Source organism: Canis lupus, chromosome 8, assembly GCF_011100685.1.
Source record: "Canis lupus familiaris isolate Mischka breed German Shepherd chromosome 8, alternate assembly UU_Cfam_GSD_1.0, whole genome shotgun sequence".
NCBI lineage: Eukaryota > Metazoa > Chordata > Mammalia > Carnivora > Canidae > Canis > Canis lupus.
In genome coordinates, this window is record NC_049229.1 from 1,955,671 (window position 1) to 1,975,585 (window position 19,915).

General features: G+C 38.4%; 1 protein-coding gene across 4 annotated transcripts in view; it reads left to right on the forward strand.

Annotated features, from left to right (window-relative positions):
* GOLGA5 (golgin A5) overlaps positions 1-19,915 on the forward strand; it is a 33,118-nt gene that overhangs the window by 11,797 nt on the left and 1,406 nt on the right. For all 4 annotated transcript variants that reach the window (XM_038544127.1, XM_038544130.1, XM_038544128.1 and 1 more), the window contains exons 5-12: positions 280-403; positions 3,578-3,781; positions 7,484-7,654; positions 10,662-10,790; positions 12,983-13,081; positions 14,997-15,222; positions 17,764-17,869; positions 19,288-19,351. In XM_038544127.1, the coding sequence (XP_038400055.1) occupies positions 280-403; positions 3,578-3,781; positions 7,484-7,654; positions 10,662-10,790; positions 12,983-13,081; positions 14,997-15,222; positions 17,764-17,869; positions 19,288-19,351 (1,123 nt within the window). The remainder of the gene's footprint in view (positions 1-279; positions 404-3,577; positions 3,782-7,483; positions 7,655-10,661; positions 10,791-12,982; positions 13,082-14,996; positions 15,223-17,763; positions 17,870-19,287; positions 19,352-19,915) is intronic.

Below are 19,915 nucleotides of genomic sequence, written 5' to 3' on the forward strand. Positions count from 1 at the left end.
TTTTAATTTTGGAGGGGTGGGTAAAGGGGCAGAAGGATAGAGAGAGAGAGAGAGAATCTCAAGTAGACTCTGTGCTGAACATGGAGCCCAACATAGGGCTTGATCTCAGGACTCTGAGATCACAACCTGAGCCGAAACCAGGAGTCAGATGCTTAACCAGCTATGCCACCCAGGCACCCCAGTCGAACCATCTCTTTAGTGCTAACAAGCCAGTGCTTTAAAAATTAATCCCCCTTATCACTTGTACACTGTCCTTTCAAGTGGTGTCTTTTCTTTTAGAATAATGCAGGATCACAGCGAAGGTAGCAGCCTGCAGAACCAAGCTCTGCAAACCCTTCAGGAGAGATTGCATGAAGCGGATGCCACCCGGAAGAGAGAGCAAGAGAGCTATAAACAAATACAGGTTAGAGAGGAGGAATGACTTTATGCTGCTTTATAATGCATTTACTATTTAATAAAATTCTGTAGTGCATTTTGGAAAAATCTCTGTGACAAAAACCAAGTGTTTGAAACTTTAGCTTCATTCTTGCTAAATTTGCTTATTACTCTTATGTACTGGATTACAATTAAAGTTCAACATCCTCTGTGATCAACAGGATGTCGGCAGGAAATGTGGGGACTTTTCTTCTGAGACGGTACTTGAAGGGATGATGCATAGGTTGGACAGTGGTCCCAGAGAGAAGGGGTGTTACATTCTCTGTAGAGAAACCTCTGTCAATAGTAAAAGGGGAACAGCCCCTCAGCACCCCTTAAAAAAAGAAATATAACTAAAATAGATAATATTGGTTAGAGATAAATATTTTTTCATTTAATTTTATTGTGCAACAAACATTACCATTATTTGATGAAAAGCTGATTTGAGGCCTCTTAAAACTAGATGGTGCTGAGAAACTTTTGAGAAACTTTGCTAAGTGAGGGAAAAAAAGCCGGTGTGAAGCATCTTGTTTATTTTTTTTAAAGCTTTTTCTGACTCCAGTTTAATCTGATTCTTTTATTTCCAGAGAAAGTTGTGCATAATATGTAGAGTTTTACTCTTAAACACTTTTTTTTTTTTTTTTTTTTTTGCATTTTAGTTCAGTGATTCTCAACCCTGTCTATACATTAGAATCACTTGTGTAGCTTTTAATACTTTCTGATGCTGGGTCTTTACTCCAGGGAATCCCATCCCACTGTGTGAGGTAGGGCATAAGTAGTGGTGTTTAAGTTTTGTAAGATTCACAGGTGTATCTATTGGCCAGTGAGGTTGAGGACCACTGGTCCAGCCTGTTTTTTCAACAGGTAAAAATAGTTCAGCTTTGAAAGTAACTATCAGCTAGTGTGGGTTTTTTTGAAAATCTTATGAATGTATTTTACTAAACACAGTATATCCAAAGTACTGTCATTTTGGGACACCTGAGTGGCACAGTCCGTTAAGTGTCTGACTCTTGATCTTAGCTCAGGTCTTGATCTTAGGATTATGAGTTCAAGTCCTGCTTCAGGCTCCATGCTGGGCACGGAGCCTATTTAAAAACACCAACAAAAATCAAAGTACTGTCATTTCAACATGTAGTTTTTTTTTTTTTTTTTTAAGATTTTATTTATTCATGAGAGACACAGAGAGAGAGAGAGGCAGAGACAGATGGAGAAGCAGGCTCCAGTCAGGGAGCCTGATGTGGGACTCAATCCCGGGACTCCAGGATCACGCCCTGGGCCAAAGGCAGGTGCTAAACCACTGAGCCATCCAGGCGTCCCTCAACATTGTAGTTTTTTTTTTTTTTTTTTTTTTTTAACATTGTAGTTAATAATAAAAATCATTCATGATTTTTAATGAGATATTTTACATTTGTTTTTCCAAACTGACTCTTTAAAATATGGTATATTTTATACTTAATTCTGTCATAAATATTCTCACATAATACTTAATCTATATTTAGATTTCATAAAATTTAGAGGTGAAAAAATAATTCACGGGATCCCTGGGTGGCGCAGCGGTTTGGCGCCTGCCTTTGGCCCGGGGCGCGATCCTGGAGACCTGGGATCGAATCCCACGTCGGGCTCCCAGCATGGAGCCTGCTTCTCCCTCTGCCTGTGTCTCTGCCTCTCTGTTTCTCTCTGTGTGACTATCATGAATAAATAAATAAAATCTTTAAAAAAAATAATAATAATTCACATACCCAGTTGTTGTAAACATATTCAGAAGTTTTCCCCTAACAGACAATTCCTCAAAAAGTTAAGCGGAGAGTTACCATGTGACCTAGCAGTTCTGTCCTAGGTGTATACCCAAGAGAATTGAAAATATCTGTCCATGAAAATTATACATGGATGTTCAAGCATTATTCACAATAGCCCTGAACTGGAAATAATACAATATCCATCAGTTGCTGAACGGATAAACAAAGTGTACATACAAGGAGATGTCATTCAGCCATGAAAAGGAATGAAGTACTGATTCATGCTACGACAGGGATGAACCTATAAGAGATTATGCTAAATGAAAGACACCAAAGGCCACATATTGTATGATTTCTTTTTCTTCAAAATAGAAGTTAATATTGGGTCAAAGGTTTATGGCTTGAATTATTGCTGTGTGAACTATAAATGCTTTTGGACTTCTGCCTCACTTTCTGAGTGTTTTGGTGATGGGAGCTTTTGAGAAGGTAAAATATAAATCTCAGAACTAGATAGGCTAATAAGTGATAGGCCTTGTGTTTTCCTAGAGTGTGCTTTAAAAGTTTCTTAAGCTAAAAAATTACATTCGTGAGAAAATTGAAATAAAAGGAAAACAGTCATGCTATTAAAAAAGATGTAGTGGTTTACTTATAGCTTTCATTTGCTTTTTTAAAAAAATTTATTTATTTGAGAGAGAGGGTCTTAAGCAGATTCCACACTGAGTGCAAAGCCTGATGTGGGGCTCGAGCTCAGGATCCTGAGATCATGACCTGATCTAAAACCACGAGTTGAATGCTTAACCAGCTGAGCCATCCAGGTGCCCCTTCATTTGCTTTCTGATAGACTTTCTGTTTTTATCTGTTGATCAGCTAGTATCAGGCTGACCAGATTCACCTTGGAAATTTCTTTTTTTTTTTAATTTTTTTTTATTTATTTATGATAGTCACACAGAGAGAGAGAGAGAGAGAGAGAGAGAGAGGCAGAGACATAGGCAGAGGGAGAAGCAGGCTCCATGCACAGGGAGCCCGACGTGGGATTTGATCCCGGATCTCCAGGATCGTGCCCTGGACCAAAGGCAGGCGCCAAACCGCTGCGCCACCCAGGGATCCCCACCTTGGAAATTTCTTAAACAGATTTTCATTTCTAAGCCTACTCTTAGAAATTCCAAGTCAGTAAGCCTGGGGAAGGCTTTGGGTGGCAGTATTTGTTTAAAACTCCTTAATTGATTCTGATGCATTGCCATATTTGGGAGCCAACTACGTTAGATTCCCTATTCTTCAGTTCCTAACAAATGAAGTGTTTTTTTGTTTCTAACTTCCCTGGTATGTTGCTGGGCTGAGCTAAAAAATCCCATAAGACATCTGATCAGATGGTTGTAAAATATATTTCAAAGGAAATGGTATAAGTAAAATGTAAAAATTTGTCACAGAGTGAGTTTGCTGCACGCCTTAATAAGATGGAAGTGGAACGTCAGAATTTGGCAGAAGCAGTTACTTTGGCAGAAAGAAAATACTCGGACGAGAAGAAGAGAGTCGATGAGCTACAGCAGCAAGTCAAAGTGTACAAGTCCAACTTGGAGTCCTCTAAGCAGGAATTAATTGATTACAAGCAAAAAGCTACCAGAATACTCCAAGTAAGCATGAAATATGTTCTTTTGGATGTTAGGATTTGCCGGTGGGAGACACTTTCTGACTCCATATAGGTCTGTGAGAGGATGTGTTTATGTTTGGCTGGGTTGGCTCACTTCAGGTGCCTTCCTCAGAGGTATTACAGAAGGCTAAGATGTCCCTTGTTTCTACCACTTTTCTTTCTTTTTATTTAAAATTTTCCGTCACAGCCCCGGTCAGGTCTTCCACCTGTCACCTTAAACATGGCAATATGGACATGTGTTGTCAAGCAGACACTTTATTCTTCGTGGCTGATCCTCCATTGAGTCTTTCAGAGCCACTGGTCTCAGCCTCAGTCAGTGTCCCCCATGTCATCTCAGGGAGTGTTCAGCTTCTCTTTCCTGAGGGAGAGGTATCCTTTCATCTTTTCCTAGGAGGGTTTACAGCCTGTAGACTGGTTCATCTTCTGCCTTATGTCAGCTCTTCCTCCTACATCTGTCCTCTCCCTTTGTCTTCCTCTCTGCCTCCTTTTTCCAGCTCAGCTTGCTCAAGAGCATATGGTTACTTGGTGGAAAAACAAAAACTAGATCTTGGAACTCCTGCCTGAGGGAAAAACAATATTTTGTCTTTTTGACCACTTGGATCCATTTCCCTATCCTTTCTTTCACTATTAGACTTACTGGAATTGTTTTAAATATGCTGTCTTTCTCTTAGAGCTGTTAACTAATAACCCCTTCGTGTAATTTCTGTCCCTGGTACACTTCTGGAATTGTCTTCCCAGATGCCTCTAATGACCTGAGTATGTATTTTCTTTCTTTGTTTCTATGCACTTTGATTTGAGTAGAGTGTTGGACACTGTTAGCCTCCTACCTTCTTAAACTCCTGTTTCTGCTGCCACTGCACTGCCTGCTCTCCCTCACCGCTCTTTCTGTCTCTGTCAGACCCTCTTCCCAGTCTCCAGAGACAGAGTCCTCTCCCATTCAGTCCTAAGCCCACTCTTACTCCTTCCTTCACGTCATCATATATTCATTCTGCTTCTGTCTGTCACCTCGATGGGACTTAAGTGTGTCTCCAAACCTAACTTCCTGAGCCCAGTTGCTAAGCACCTTCCAGGCTTCTCTCCATGGGATGTCCCATCCCCTACACCAGCTTCTCCTTCCTTCTCCCATTTCCACAAATATTGTCTTCTTCCCAGGCAATAGAGCTTGAACCACAATGATGTTTTGACTCCACTTTTGTCCTTTATCTCCTGCCTCCTATTGGGTATGAGCACAATTTTGATTCTACTTTCATGAGACAGCATATCCATCTCCCCACAACTGTTCTAATTACTTTTGCTGTGTCACTCTAATTTATTAATTCGTTTAAAAGTACTTATTGAGCACCTAACTATTCGTGAGGCATATGATAGGAGTTGGGGGTGTGACTTTTTTCTGAAAATAGTATTCAGTCAGCAGAAAGACAGTGAGGTAATTGATGCGATGAAGTTACTGATGCAGTAAACCCTTAAATCTGCCAGGGATGTCAGGGATGACTGGAGATGCTGTCTAAACAGGAGCTTGAAGGATGAGTAGGAAGAGATTTCAGATAGAACAGCTGTGCTGGAGCAAAGAGGGTCTGAGGGAGCATGGTATATTTAGTGGACGGCAGCTAGTTGCCTGGCACTGGAGCATGGCGGGTGGGGAGTAAGAGGTGGGAGAGAAAACTCAATGACAGGCAGAAGCCAGACCATGAAGGGCCTCACATCCTGTGCAGAGGAGTTTTGATTTTTATCTCCTAGGTGGTGGTAGGGGTGTGAGGTAAGGGAAATCTGAGCAGCATGATCATATTGAACATGAGGCCTGGTGGTGATGAGGAGGTGAGGGGAGAGTTGGCATAGGGCTGGGCCCTTAGGAGGTGCTCCATTAATTGCTGCATTTAGGGGTGAGGATGGGATGGTAAGAGGGCAATGGTAAAGGGAAGAGTATTGGAATTAATGGTGAGAAGTTATAAGGACCTGGTCTAATTTGTGGCAATGAGGGTGGCAGATGGGACAGATAAGAGACATGTAGGAGGTGAGATGTGAGACTTAGGGATTTAACTGGAGGAAGAGGAAATGCAAGTGGAATGTAGGAGGACTCCGTTTTTCTGGTTTGACTGCATGAGTAATATGCTCCCTTAGTGCAGCAGAGAAACAGGAAAGACCATAGGCTAGCACAGATGGACATTAGGACAAGTCACAAGGAGTTTGCAAAATTGATGTGACACTGAGGTGAAAGGTTCAGGAAGGCAGTCAGAAATACAGGCCTGAAGCTCAACAAAGGGGTCTGGGCATTAGCTATATGTGGGCAGAGAAAGAATTATGTGTGTTACAGAAAATTTTAAAAATATAGAGAAATTTGAAGAAATCACCCATAATTGTACCACATAGAAAGGAAAAATTATTTTTGATGGAGGAGAGTGCATCTCAAATATTCCTTTCTTTTTTTTTTTTTAAGATTTTATTTATTCATGAGAGACAGAGGCAGAGACACAGGCAGAGGGAGAAGCAGGCTCCCTGTAGGCTCCCTACAGGGAGCCCAATGCTGGACTCGATCCCAGGACCCCAGGATCATGCCCTGAGCCAAAGTCAGATGCTCAACCGCTGAGCCACCCAGGTGCTCCTCAGATATTCATATTGAAGGTGAAAGAGCTGATGGTCCTTACTGCTGGCCTAGAATTATAGCACTTCTAAACTAGGCTTCCCACACTGAATCTCTTCTTCTAACTTATCCTTTCTGCTGGGGTCAGCAAACTTTTTCTATAAAGGGCCAAACAGTACATATTGTAGGATTTTGCAGGTTCTATGTAGTCTCCATCACATATTCTTTATTTTTTTTTATTATCCTTTCAACATGTAAAAATCATGCTTAGCTTGTGGGCTGTACACAAATAGGCCACAGGCCAGATGTAGCTCATCAGCCATGGTTTGTGAACACCTACTTTATACCACTGCCAGATTAACCCTCCTAAAATGCATCTCTGGTTATATCACTTCTCTGTCTACTTTTTAGTTGTTTATTTTAGCTCACCAAATAAAAGTCAAATATTTTAGTCTGGTACCTGAAGTGCCCTCCAGATTGGTCCTAGCATACTGTCTGAGCACATCTCACAGTATTTTCTAATACACCCTAATGCTTTTGCATTTTTATGCTTTGTCCTGTTTTCTTCACACTTGTTAAAATCCTAGCCATTTTTCAGGATCAGCATAACTACTGCTTTCTAATAAAGCCTTCTTTTCCCCACTACGTGGTTTCTCCTTGGAACTCTGCAAGTCATCTCAGCAGATGCTTCTCTCAACTTGTGTATTGCCTTCTACTAGATACTTGTAACTTAACTTTTAGTTTATAAGACAAAGGGTACTGTCTCAAATGAGAGAGAGCTCTTCATTGCATAGGTCTCTTAGCACAGTGCCAAACCCATAGTAGGTGTTCCGTAAATATTTGCTGAGCAGCATGCCATGGAGATAAAAACCATGAGAAACAATGAGAAGAAAATACGAGGGAAATCTTGTTAATACATTTTGAACAGTAACGTCCTCCAGTAACGTGTACAGCAAGGCTCTGTTGCATTCTTATCCTAATGTGGGCTTTCTTTGATGGAGAACATAATTGGACTATTTGCATAGTGGCTTAGTTGATGTAAGATTGATGGTATTCAGTACATCTCTGTTTTGCTTAAACATACTTCTTTTTTTTTTTTTATAATAGTCCAAAGAAAAATTGATTAACAGCTTAAAGGAAGGCTCTGGTTTTGAAGGCCTTGATAGCAGTACTGCTAACAGCATGGAGCTAGAAGAACTCCGGCATGAAAAGGAAATGCAGAAGGAGGAAATACAGAAGCTGATGGGTCAGATACATCAGCTGAGATCTGAATTACAGGTAAGATTCAGTACAGCTCGGCCGCACAGCCAGCACTTACCCCCAGTTATTGGCAGGTGAGAGGCTGCAGAGTGTATTTTGGAGGAAGGATATTAGTGAGGCAACGTGTGGAACTGGTGTGGGAATAGTGGTCACCTCGAGGAAGTGCATCTATAGCGATAGGTTTCCTGTCCGTGAGAGATGGACTGTGAAATCGTGGGGATCACAAACATAGGTACTAGGTTTGTTCAGTAAACAAATTCTTACCGTATGCCCACCGTGTGCCAGGCATCTTGTAAGCTTGGAGTTATAGCAAGGAACCAGACAGAATCTTCCTATTTATGGATCTTACAATCTAGTGATTGAAACACAAATTAAATTTGGGCTTGTCTATAAAACTGGGATATTTTCTGATATTGGAATGAATACTGGGACAGTCCCTTAATTATGGTTTCATGAGTGATTAGTCTTATGATACATAGTTTATGTGTAATTGCTATTTCTAATCCAAAATAAATTGGACCTTTCGTTTAGATTAAACATGGAGTCTTTGATGTAAATACCGTAGAAGGAGTCTCTGAGAATGAGAAAAGATAAAGTACAGGCTAACAAGTCTTCTTGAAAGGGGGGGAAAATATTTATCAAAGAGTAGTCATCCATGCATTTACTCAGCAAATTATTGCTTCATAAGATGTGTGTGACAAAGTAAAGTGTGGAAGTTGCAAGGATAGAGGTTCTTATCTAGAGTGTGGGCTTGAATATCAGATTTGGAAAGAAGTCCCATCTTTGGAACTTAGTAGACGTGTTACCTGCATGAGATACTTCATCTCACTGAGCCTTGGTTTCTCATCCGTAAAGTGAAGATAAACACAGGTTCTTTTGAGGATAGGGGATATGTGTAAAAGGGCCTAGCATTATTCCTGACATGTGTTAGGTCCTCAACAAATAGTAGCTAATATACTTTCTGGATTTCTTTCTTTTTGGCTAAGTAGAAGAGCTGGTGCTGTCATCCTTATAGTCTGTATAGTAGGATTTCTTTTCTTTCCTTTTCTTTTTTAAAGATTTTACTTATTTACTCATGAGAGACACAGACTGAGAGAGAGAGGCAGAGACACAGGCAGAGGGAGAAGCAGGCTCCATGTCCCATGTGGGACTCGATCCCAGGACCCCAGTCGGGGGTCATGCCCTGAGCCAAAGGTAGATGCTGAACCACTGAGGCACACAGGTGCCCCCAGCATTTTTTTTTCTTATAATTAATTTTGAATTCCAAAGAATTCAGTCTTGTGAACTTAGAAACTAAGTAGATGCTAATCCTGTTCATACCTTGTCTTATTCATACATATATTTGGGGTGAGATTATGAAAAATATGACTAGTTTTATTTAATATTCTTACCTCATGGGATCCCTGGGTGGCTCAGCGGTTTGATGCCTGCCTTCAGCCCAGGGCGTGATCCTGGAGACCTGGGATCGAGTCCCATGTTGGGCTCTCTGCATGGGACCTGCTTCTCCCTCTGCCTGTGTCTCTGCCTCTCTCTCTCTCTGTGTTTCTCATGAATAAATAAATAAAATCTTAAAAATAATAATAATAATAATATTCTTACCTCAGCATCATTGATATTGACCATTTATTTTTCATGAAGTTTAGCCACTGTCAGCTCATCCTCATTCAACCATATGGTTCATGCACTGTGGTAGCTGTAGTATCTGTTGGCTTCTCTCCCTATTTGCCATAGTAAGGAGTATAGTATATCTAGCAAAATGAGAGAATTGTTAATCAGTTTTAGCTAAGCACTTACTTGCCAGGCATTGCACTAAGCTCTCAGCATATGGCCTTCGTTTACTCCTTTCTATAATCCAGTAAGGGAAATGGTATAGTCTCATTTTATAGTTTGAAAAAATTCTTTCACAGAGAAGGAAAGTAGCTTCCTATAACTAGTAAAGTAGCAGAGTCAGGATTAGAACTTTAGTCTGATTCCAGAATATGTGAGGTTTTGGCGGGGGGGTTGAGTGTGGTTTTGTTTTGTTTTGTTTTGTTTTCAGATCTTGTGTACTTAACCATTGCTCTTACTGCTCGCCTCTCAAGAATTCATCTGATTAAGTCAAATTGATGACAAAGACTAGTTTACCTACTACTGACCCTGAAAACTCAAGGATTGGGGAAAATAATTGTACTTATTGCTGCCTTCCTCTAAATCCACAAAGTTGTGTGACTGTAGATACCACACTGGTATTATTATCTGGGAGTATCATTAATCTCTTCTTTTCAAACAGTATGTGAAGTGCCAGAATTTGCATAGATGAGTATAAAACAGCGCACCAAAAGATAAAAAAGTGAATTAAGATGCTGATTTTAATCTCTTAGAGTACTGTATGGATGGATACATGCTTAACCCATAGAAAGGTTAAATATAGAAACCTAGAGTTATGTTTTTTGCGACTAGTAGATTTCTTTTTTTTTTTACTAGTAGATTTCATAGCAAGTCTGGGAAGTGGTTTTTGAGTTTGAAGAAGTGAGAATAATGACACTAAGTGAAGGAGTAAGAAATAGAGAAAGATTAGAAAATGACAATAAAGCCAAAAAAATGAAATAATAAGCTAACCTCAGATGACATGAGAGAGAAATTATATTCCTACTGACAACACATACACAAAAACTAACTATAACCTGCAATTCCAGGGGCTTGATGCAGTGAAGTTCTTTTTGATGTTATGTTTCTGTTCCTTTGGAAATTGTTAGCTTTTGGATAGAGTTGCAGTCTCCCAGTTAGCCACTGTCAGCTCATCCTCATTCAACCATACGGTTCATGCACTGTGGTGGCTGTAGTATCTGTTGGCTTCTCTCCCTATTTGCCATTATTGTACTGCAGAGCATCAGCGTATGTGCTCCTTTCAGGCTGAGACCGTGTCTCGCTCATCTTTATCCCTCTAGTGCTTGCTGAGCCTGGTTCAGGGCACTTAGTGATTACTTGATAAATGTTGAAACGAAGAGGTAATTCTTGCTTTCACATAGAAGGCTCATTGTTTTAGGATATGGAAGTGCAGCAGGTTAGTGAAGCAGAATCAGCAAGAGAACAGTTACAAGATCTGCAAGACCAAATAGCTGGACAGAAAGCATCTAAACAAGAACTGGAGGCAGAATTGGAGCGACAAAAGCAGGTAAATATTTTAGATGGATGGTTAAGATGCTTCACTGGCAGTCCTAGGAGGAGACTCTCCAGTGAAGCAACTTACTGAAATTCTTACAGAATGGGCATAGAGTTAGACCTTTTAGTTCCCTCCTGTCTTGTTACTACCCACCCTTCTCACTGTTTATGTAACAGTTGAAAAATAGAGCCACAGAATGGTTATGGGACTTGTCTAATCTCACACAGCTAGAAAATAGAACCCAGAATGCCTCTCCCACAGTTCTTTCTGCTCCTTGTCTGTATTTCGTTTTATCTCCTTGTCATGCTGTGTATGTATAGGATACCTAAAAAAAAAAAAAAAAATCAGTCTATTTTCACATTTTATTACATTTGTATTTTCTAGGAACAGCAGTAATATTAACAGAAATATAAATACAACATTAGTGCCAAAATTAGATTACTCTTTCTGTTTGGAAAGAAATATTTATAGACTGTTCTTACAAATCGTGTTTAAAAATACATTTCTTTGTTTAGTTAGGAGTTGTCTGTTCCACAAGCCAAATTCTTTTACTTTAGTATATTTATATAATAATTTCCTTGTTAAAACAGTTAAACATGCTTGCATCCACATTTTCAGAACAAGATGCTGTATCTAATGTTGATAACATCTATAATTTCCTGAATAATGACAGTTATAGGTACTTAGTATACATTATTTCATGTTCACGATAAAATCTATATTCTCTTTTACAGAAAATCATTCTTACAATTATCAGTGCATCACCTATAACATTTCCAGCTTTGGATATTTATATTCTTTAAATCTTTTTTTTATTAGGATTTATTTCTGAAACTGATTCTATTCTCAGAAATGTCTGTTTTTATTATGAAGGTATGACTTATATCTGTTACTGAGTAGTAAGAAAAAAACTGATCGAGTGGCAACCTGCAGAGTACATCATAGGCGGCTGTCTTAGGTAATTTAGTTATAAAATTGGCTGTCCTTTCAGAAATTGCGTTTTAATTTATTCAAGGAGCTATTACGTATTGAAAGGCAAAAATTTGATGTTCTTGATGGTTAATGAGATAATTTTCATTTTATTATGGCAGATGGTCTTACCATATCCGCTGCCAATGCCCAGTTTTAAAATGATAGAATTAAGAAGAGGCAAATGCAGCTGAATATAGCTCTAGGCTATTTATTTAGTCATTAGACATCCTAGGTATAAGTGCTTAATCTAGGGATTAAATAGTCCTGTAGTGTTCCTTATTAATTTAAGTAATTTCAGCCTTAAATTTTGTGCTAGCCTAAAGCTTAAAAGAAATCATGCAGATCTTCTGGTAAATTACAGTTCTCCTACCCTAATTGCTGCCTCATTTTCTCTGTTCTCACTTATCTCAGTTTTTTTCATCTGTGAAGTGAGCATGTTGAACTAGTGTTCTAAAGTAGTCTAGCAATTTGGTCCTGTCTCCTGTTTACTTTTTAATGTAGCCCCTTTACTTACTTTGTGTGCACAGTTAAGCATAATGCTTTTGAAGGTTCTTAGTTATTCCTTCTTCCCTGGCATGTGCTTTGCTCTTAAATTCTGACTGACACCGACTCATCCTATCCATTGTACAAACCAGCAGCACATTCATACAGTTCTTAGTGAATCCAGAGGTATTTTTTTTCTCCTTTATTGATAGAGTAAAACAGGTTCATGATATTGTCTGATACAAATAAGCACATGAAGAGCTACTCAGCATCATTAATCATTAGAGGAATGTAAATTGAAACCATAGTGAGATACCGATACATCCCCATAGAATAGTACTACTTAACCGAGCCTGACGATTCCAGATGTTGGGAAGGATGTGGATAGAACTAGAACTCTTTCATACTGCCGTGGGAATGCCAAATGGTGCAGGTATTTTGAAAACTGTTTAGAAAACAATTTGGCAGGTTTTTTCCATTTAAGTTAGACATAACATGTACATGATCCAGCAGTTGTAGTCCTACATATTTGCCCAAGAAAAATGAAGACCTATGACCATGGAAAGACTTGATACATAATGCTGGAGTACTAGTAGTCAGACCCACCCAAGTCTTTTCACGTGTTCATTCAGTATAGATGCGGCACACGTTGGCTGAGTCCCTCCGGTGTGTCAGGAACTGTTTTAGGTATTGGGGATGAAGTAGGGAACACTGATTTAGCTTCTGTTTATTCATGTCTCACTTTGTAGGAATTCCACTACATAGAAGAAGATCTGTATCGAACAAAGAACACATTGCAAAGCAGGATTAAAGATCGAGAAGAAGAAATTCAAAAACTTCGGAATCAGGTATGAAAGAGTGTTCACAATTTGGGAAAAGATACCATAGCAAAGCTAATTTTTTTTAAGGATACAAAAAGACCTTCTTTTCCCATATTTTCACCTGAGTTCTGTTGCAACGTGAGATAGTATTTTCAATCTGATACAGAATTTTTATCTAATACCATTTGAATCTGCATTTGCTATTTTCTGTGGCTTGCTTCATCTAGAAGGGTCTTGAAGCCAGAGCCATCTGAGGACATGGGACTTAACCCAGAATTTCATATCTTATAATTTCAGTTGTTGTGCTGATTACCAGTTTTATAATTATTGTTTCTCTTTCCTAAGAAAAATCCAATGATAAATCTTCCTATTAACAATTGATAGGTCTTTGGTAAAGTCACCAAGCCCCCCCCCCCCTTTCTTTTTTTAAGATTCTGTTTATTCATTCATGATAGACACAGAAAGAGAGAGGCAGAGACACAGGCAGAGGAAGAAGCAGGCTCCCTGCATGGAGCCCAATGCAGGACTCGATTCTTGAACTCCAGGATCACACCCTGAGCCACCCACGCATCCCCCAAGACCTCTTTTTAACTCTGAAAATGTAAAACATAGGAAATGACATGTGCCACCACCCAGATTTACCAGTGCTTATCGTTAACTGTGACAAAATCATGCATTCACTTACCATGTAACTCAAGCTTGTCCTTTTCTCCGTTATGTTCACATTGTCCTTAATCCCTTATATTTATTGGCTCAACAAATAAGGGAGCTCATTGATCATTTAAATAATTTATGTAAGGATTGATTCTTCATTTTTTAGTTAGCTAATGACTTAGTTTGAACATAAAAAGTCAAATAATTTTAGTTTTTAAGTTGTTAGACTTCATAGTAATCCATAATTCAAAAAATTTAATTTCTGTAGGAGTTGGGAACATCTGATTTCAGTGTTCATTCTTCCCTCACCTACCTTTGCGAAGTGCTTACAAGTGGTAAAATGACTTGCTAGCAGAAAATTAAAAGAAGAGAGCATTAACACATCAGCTGGTTTAATTCTTAAACTTCCTTGTGTTTATTAAATGTTTTTTGAGCTACTACTAAGCCTAAGATATTGTGCTATTTTTGTTAATTAAGAATTAATCTTAGGGGAACATCTCTTAAAGATTTTTTATCTAAGTAGAACAGAGGAAAATCTTTGTCTCATAAAAGGAAGTTGATTTATACTATTTTGAAAAGAGATGAGCATCTTAATACATTGCCAAAAACAAAACAAAACAAAAAAAAAAACCAATCCATAAACAAGTGGCCAAATAAGCATATAAGTAGGTGCTCAAAATCATCAATCCTCAGAGGAACGCAAATTAAAACCTCAGTGGGATATAGCACTACATTGATACTAGAATATAGTAGTATCCCTAAATATCACGTACAGAGAGGCATAGCAATTTGTCTGAAGTCAGATAGCTAGAACACTGCAGAGCAGAGGTGAAAACCTCAGGTTGTGGTCTTTGCAGTGCACCACAACTGCTGAGTTATGGAGGGTTTTGAATCCGGGTCAAGCCGTTCAGACTGTCCTGTGGATCAATGCCTTCAAATATCTTTGGCCATGATGCCACAGTAAGAAGTAAAGTATACTTTGTGTCTCAGTACTCACAGGTACTTACAAATACAACACTAAGAGGTTTCACAAAACAGTACTCTTACATAGCACATGCTGTACTCTCTGTTCCATTCTATTTTATTACTATTTTAAAATATGGATTGTGATCTGCCAAGTTGATTCTCTGGCCCATTAATAGTTTGAAAATCTCTTCTGTAGGAGTATAGGAATTACCACAGAGTTTTGAGAAATTGATGAATGCCACGCTTTACCTGTGGGAACGTAGATTCTATGTTGTATGACTTTTGTTTTATGTAATAACTTTATGAACACTTTGCCTTTCAGCTTACTAATAAAACTTTAAGCAACAGCAGTCAGTCTGAGTTAGAAAACCGGCTCCATCAGCTAACAGAGACTCTGATCCAGAAGCAGACCATGCTGGAGAGTCTCAGCACAGAGAAAAACTCTCTGGTTTTCCAGTTGGAGCGCCTCGAGCAGCAGGTGAACTCTGCCAGCGGAAGTAACAGTAACGGGTCTTCCATTAATATGTCTGCAGTTGACAGTGGCGAAGGTAACAAAAAAAGGAATTTTCGAAAGAACATTACATTGCCTTAATTTCTAACTTTGCTAATTCAGGCATGACTTTGAAAAGTTACAGAAAGACCATTTTTATTTGAAAAGAAGCTCCCTTCAGCAAAGCACGGCTTTTCTCTGATATGAGGCCTGAGCCATACACGGTTTGACATGATCATTAGCAAATAGGATAGTGCACTGATTAATAATACCCCTCGTTAGTATGGGAGTTGGAGAAGGGAGGTCCAAGGAATAATGATCCTATTGAAATACAAAGGGTATGCCACCAGCTTGATGACAAGGCAGATGATTTGGCAGAGAGGGGCTTTCAGGAAACTTAAAGGAAGATTTGTTTTAATAATCTTCTAGTCCATAATTATGAATTTTAAAGCTAATACTTAGTCATATATCTGTGCTCTATAATTTCAATAGAGAAATCTATAGATTCCCAAAGTACATAATCAAGAAGGATGCTAAAGACTTCAGTATAAGCTTCAACAGGGATCCCTGGGTGGCACAGCGGTTTGGCGCCTGCCTTTGGCCCAGGGCGCAATCCTGGAGACCTAGGATCGAATCCCACGTCGGGCTCCCAGTGCATGGAGCCTGCTTCTCCCTCTGCCTATGTCTCTGCCTCTCTCTCTCTCTCTCTCTCTCTGTGACTATCATAAATAAATAAAAATTAAAAAAAAAAATAAGCTTCAACAGATCAGGTTTTTTAATCTTAGAGTTTCATAAAGTCTACAAAGTAGTCCAGCGGATCTCTCAGTTCCTTGGCTTTAATAACATGGTTGCTGTGAAAAGAAATATCCAAAAAAGGATATTATGAAATCATCCAAATATTTTCTTACCCTAGATAACATTTTGGAATATCTTCTCTCAGACTTTTTTGTTTGTTTATATTATCTGTTTTATTGGCTTTTACCTTTTTTTCATATAAATCCATTTTTTTAAGTTTGTTTATTTATTTAAGGGGGGAGGGGCAGAGAGAGGGAGAAAGAGGGAGAGAATCTCCATCATACTCCCCAGTGAGCACAGAACCCGATGAGGGCTTCATCTCACAACCCTGAGATCATGACCTGAGCCAAAAATCAAGAGCCAAGACACTTAACTGAGCAACTCAGACACCCCTAGAGCTTACTTAAAAAAAAAAAAAAAAAAAAAATCTAATCTCTGATGCTAGCGAAACAGAAAAGACAAAATAGCACAGAAAAGGATTCTAATTAATATATAAGAATTAAATATATAATAATCTGTCAGAAATTAGTGAATGATGGTGGTGCTAAACTAGCTGATGAGCTGGGGGGGATTTGTTTAATGTTAAACCTTCATTTCATTTGCACACAAATTAATCCCTGTTAAAAATTAAATATTAAATTAAAACATGGAAAAATTAGAAATTAATATTTATAATATTTCTGATTAGAAAAATGTTCACTAGTAAACACACCAAAGAAGGCAAAATAAAGCACTTTATTAAAGCCCCAAAGGAGGTAAAATAATGACAGACTAGAAGGAGGTCTGCAGGTATAGTTTCCAGGCAAAGAGAAGAGCAGGTGCAAAGGTCCTAAGGTAGGAGCAATGCTGGCACGTTGTAGGAACAGCAAGGAGGCAAGTACAGCTAGACAAGACTGAGTAAGGGGAATTCAGAGACTTTGGAGGAACTATTTAGGCCTGTATAGGGACTTTTACTCTGAATAAAGTATGAAGCCACTGAAGGACCTTGAGGAGGTGATTGATATGACTGCATTTTAAATGCAAAATGCCTCTGGAGTGGAGGTGAGGATGAGAGAGGAGCCGTTGGATTAATGTGTGTGAGGGATGATGGCAGTTAAAACCAGAGTGGGGCTTGAGCAGTTATTTTAAAGATAAGCAGGCAGATTGAATGTGGAGTTTGAGAGAAAGAAAAGAGTCGAGGTTTTTGGCCTCGACATGGCTGATGGAACCATGTTGTCATGTACTGAGATAGGGAAGCCGGCAGGGTGAGTAGGTTGGCAGGGAGGTAGGAAGTCAGAATCATGGTTTGGGGCATGCTGAGTTTGAGATGATGTGAGACATCCAGATAGAAACAAAACAGATTAAAAAAAAAAAAAAAAAGAAACAAAACAGATGATGAGTCTGGAGCTGGTGATCTGGGCTGGAGATAATGAACCTGGGAGTCATCAGCTTTGGAGAAAGGGTGTCTGGCCTCACTCTTGCTAGCACAGAAAGAAAGTGCTCATTAGTGTCAACTCTCAGCAACACTTGGTATTTGTAAACTTTAATTTTTGCTGACTTCATGGAGAAATAATGTTTTTAGTTTTTTAATTTTTTATGGATATGGAAGTTTAAGTATTTTATATAATCAAATTTATCTGTCTTTTCTTTATGGTTTTGCCTTCTTTGAATATAATGCTTAGAAAATTGGCCTTAAGATTAATTTCTTCCATACAAATGGAAGAATATTTTGTAATACAAAATACAATATATATTCAACTATAATTTTGTTAGGATGTTGCTTTTGATGTTTGTGCATTAATTCATTATTTTCTTGCTTAAACAGGCACACGGCTCCGAAATGTTCCTGTTCTTTTTAATGATACAGAAATGAATTTGGCAGGAATGTATGGAAAAGTCCGAAAAGCTGCTAGTTCAATTGACCAGTTTAGGTAAGCAAGTGCAGTACTGGTGAGGAATGGGGCATCGGCTCCTTCTGTGCTATTTTCCGGTGGCTCCAGTCACAGCCCCATCAAGCAGAGCTGATACCTAAAGTGACATTTACCCTACTTCCTCTCTCAATATTTCAATCTCAGTGAGATTGCTTTTTGCAGTCTTCCAGTGCCTGTGTTTTATTAAAGACGATTAACCCTGATCATTTAATTCTTTCAGTAGTAAACTCTTACTAAATCTCATTGAGAAAACCTCTAGCTCATGTAAATACATCCGTTGGAATCTTTTCTTTCATTACTTTATCATGTGAGAATAAAAGATGCCACTGTGTCTAAGTGAGCTCTGCTCATTTTAATATAGACATTGTATCTACTACATAAGCAATGTTACATATTACTGTTACATGTATATTTACATGTTACATGTTACTGTATATTTGTAATTTCTTTATACTAACAGACATGCACCTTATAAAGAAAATGTTTTAACTATATGGTATGCCTTGATAAACTTTATGTTTAAGTAACCCACTAAACTCTTTTGCCTCTTAGTGTTTATAACTAAACACAATTATAATGAATTGTTGCAAATAATCCTACCTTTTTGTGTCAGAATAGAACTATGGTGTTAAAAGTCAAGAGGATGATTTTTAAGGTCCTTGAGGCCACAGATGGGCCAAAGACAGCATAGTCGTTATGTCCAGATTATTAAGCACATTTATTTCAACTATTCATTTATTCAACATATGTAATAATTTTTAGAGAAACTAGATACACAAGGCATTATGCTGATGGCAGTAAAAGCAGCAGAAAGGCCTAGAAGAAAGGTGTATTTGCCTATATGGGTATCCATCTTGACAGGGAAAAAAATGTTGCAGAGCAGCGTGAGTAGTAAGGTCTGGACATCGTATTGCTTCTCACAGTTACTTCAGTTAAGTGTTTGCTGAGTTTCTACAGTTTTGTGCTGTTAGAAGCTGTGTCCACGTACCAGCCTCCAGATGAGCTCTTTGCAAGTATTAACCAACCAGACTCTTTCCTATTCACATGTTGATGTTTGCCTTAACTCTTGTAATTTCTTTGGTCTCTAAAAGAAGAGTTAGAGAGGGACCAAATTTGCCTCTTGTAGTTGTAGCTGAAGAATTAAAAGAAATACTGTACTTAACAGTCAAGCACAAACCATAGAGAAAGTATTTGCTTACTATGATGTTTCTGTATGGTTATTTCAAGTACTCATTTAACAGTCTACCTTAAAATGATTTTTCTTTTACTGTGGCCACATAGTTTAAATGAGAGAAATCCAAAAAAGAGAAAAGAAAAATGAGAGAAATCCTAAAGAGCATCATTAGCTGTTGCCATAGGAGGATGTGCTTGAGTGTAACTGTTCCTTCTCCGCCCCCCCCCCCCCCCCATTTGTGCAGCATCCGCCTGGGAATTTTTCTCCGAAGATATCCCATAGCGCGAGTGTTTGTCATTATATATATGGTAAGTACACTTACTTGAAAAAATAAGTCTGCGCTTGATTTTTAACAAGTGTTTTTTTCCAGCTGCTGCTCATTTTGACCAGCAATTAGTTTTGAAAGAAAATAGAACTCATTTTTGGTCATTTAAAATTTTTTTTCTTCAAGGATGCAAGTAGAGTTACAATTCATTACATGTAAAATATAAATTTTTCAAAGGCTTGTCCTGCAATAAAATTACCTGTAGTAAAACAAAACAAAACAAAAAACACAAAAAAACCTGTAGTGCAGTTGAATAGTTACCTCTACTTCTGAGCTCCTCTAATGACCACAATGCAGTGCAAAACGATTTCATTTTTATCTTGATGTGAACTTTCTTTGATTATTTTCATATGTTTTGCTTTATTTTCTGGAAGAATCTCAAGGTTGATTTCCATTCTTTCAGATTTGTTAGCTGTAATACAGTAGTCACCATGGTTTGGGATACTGTTTCATGTGTCCTATGACCCTAAAAAGCCCTCTGTTCTGAGTGAGGATGTCTAAGAGTAGTTGAGTTCAATTAAGACAAGCAGTCTTCCTGAAAAATTAA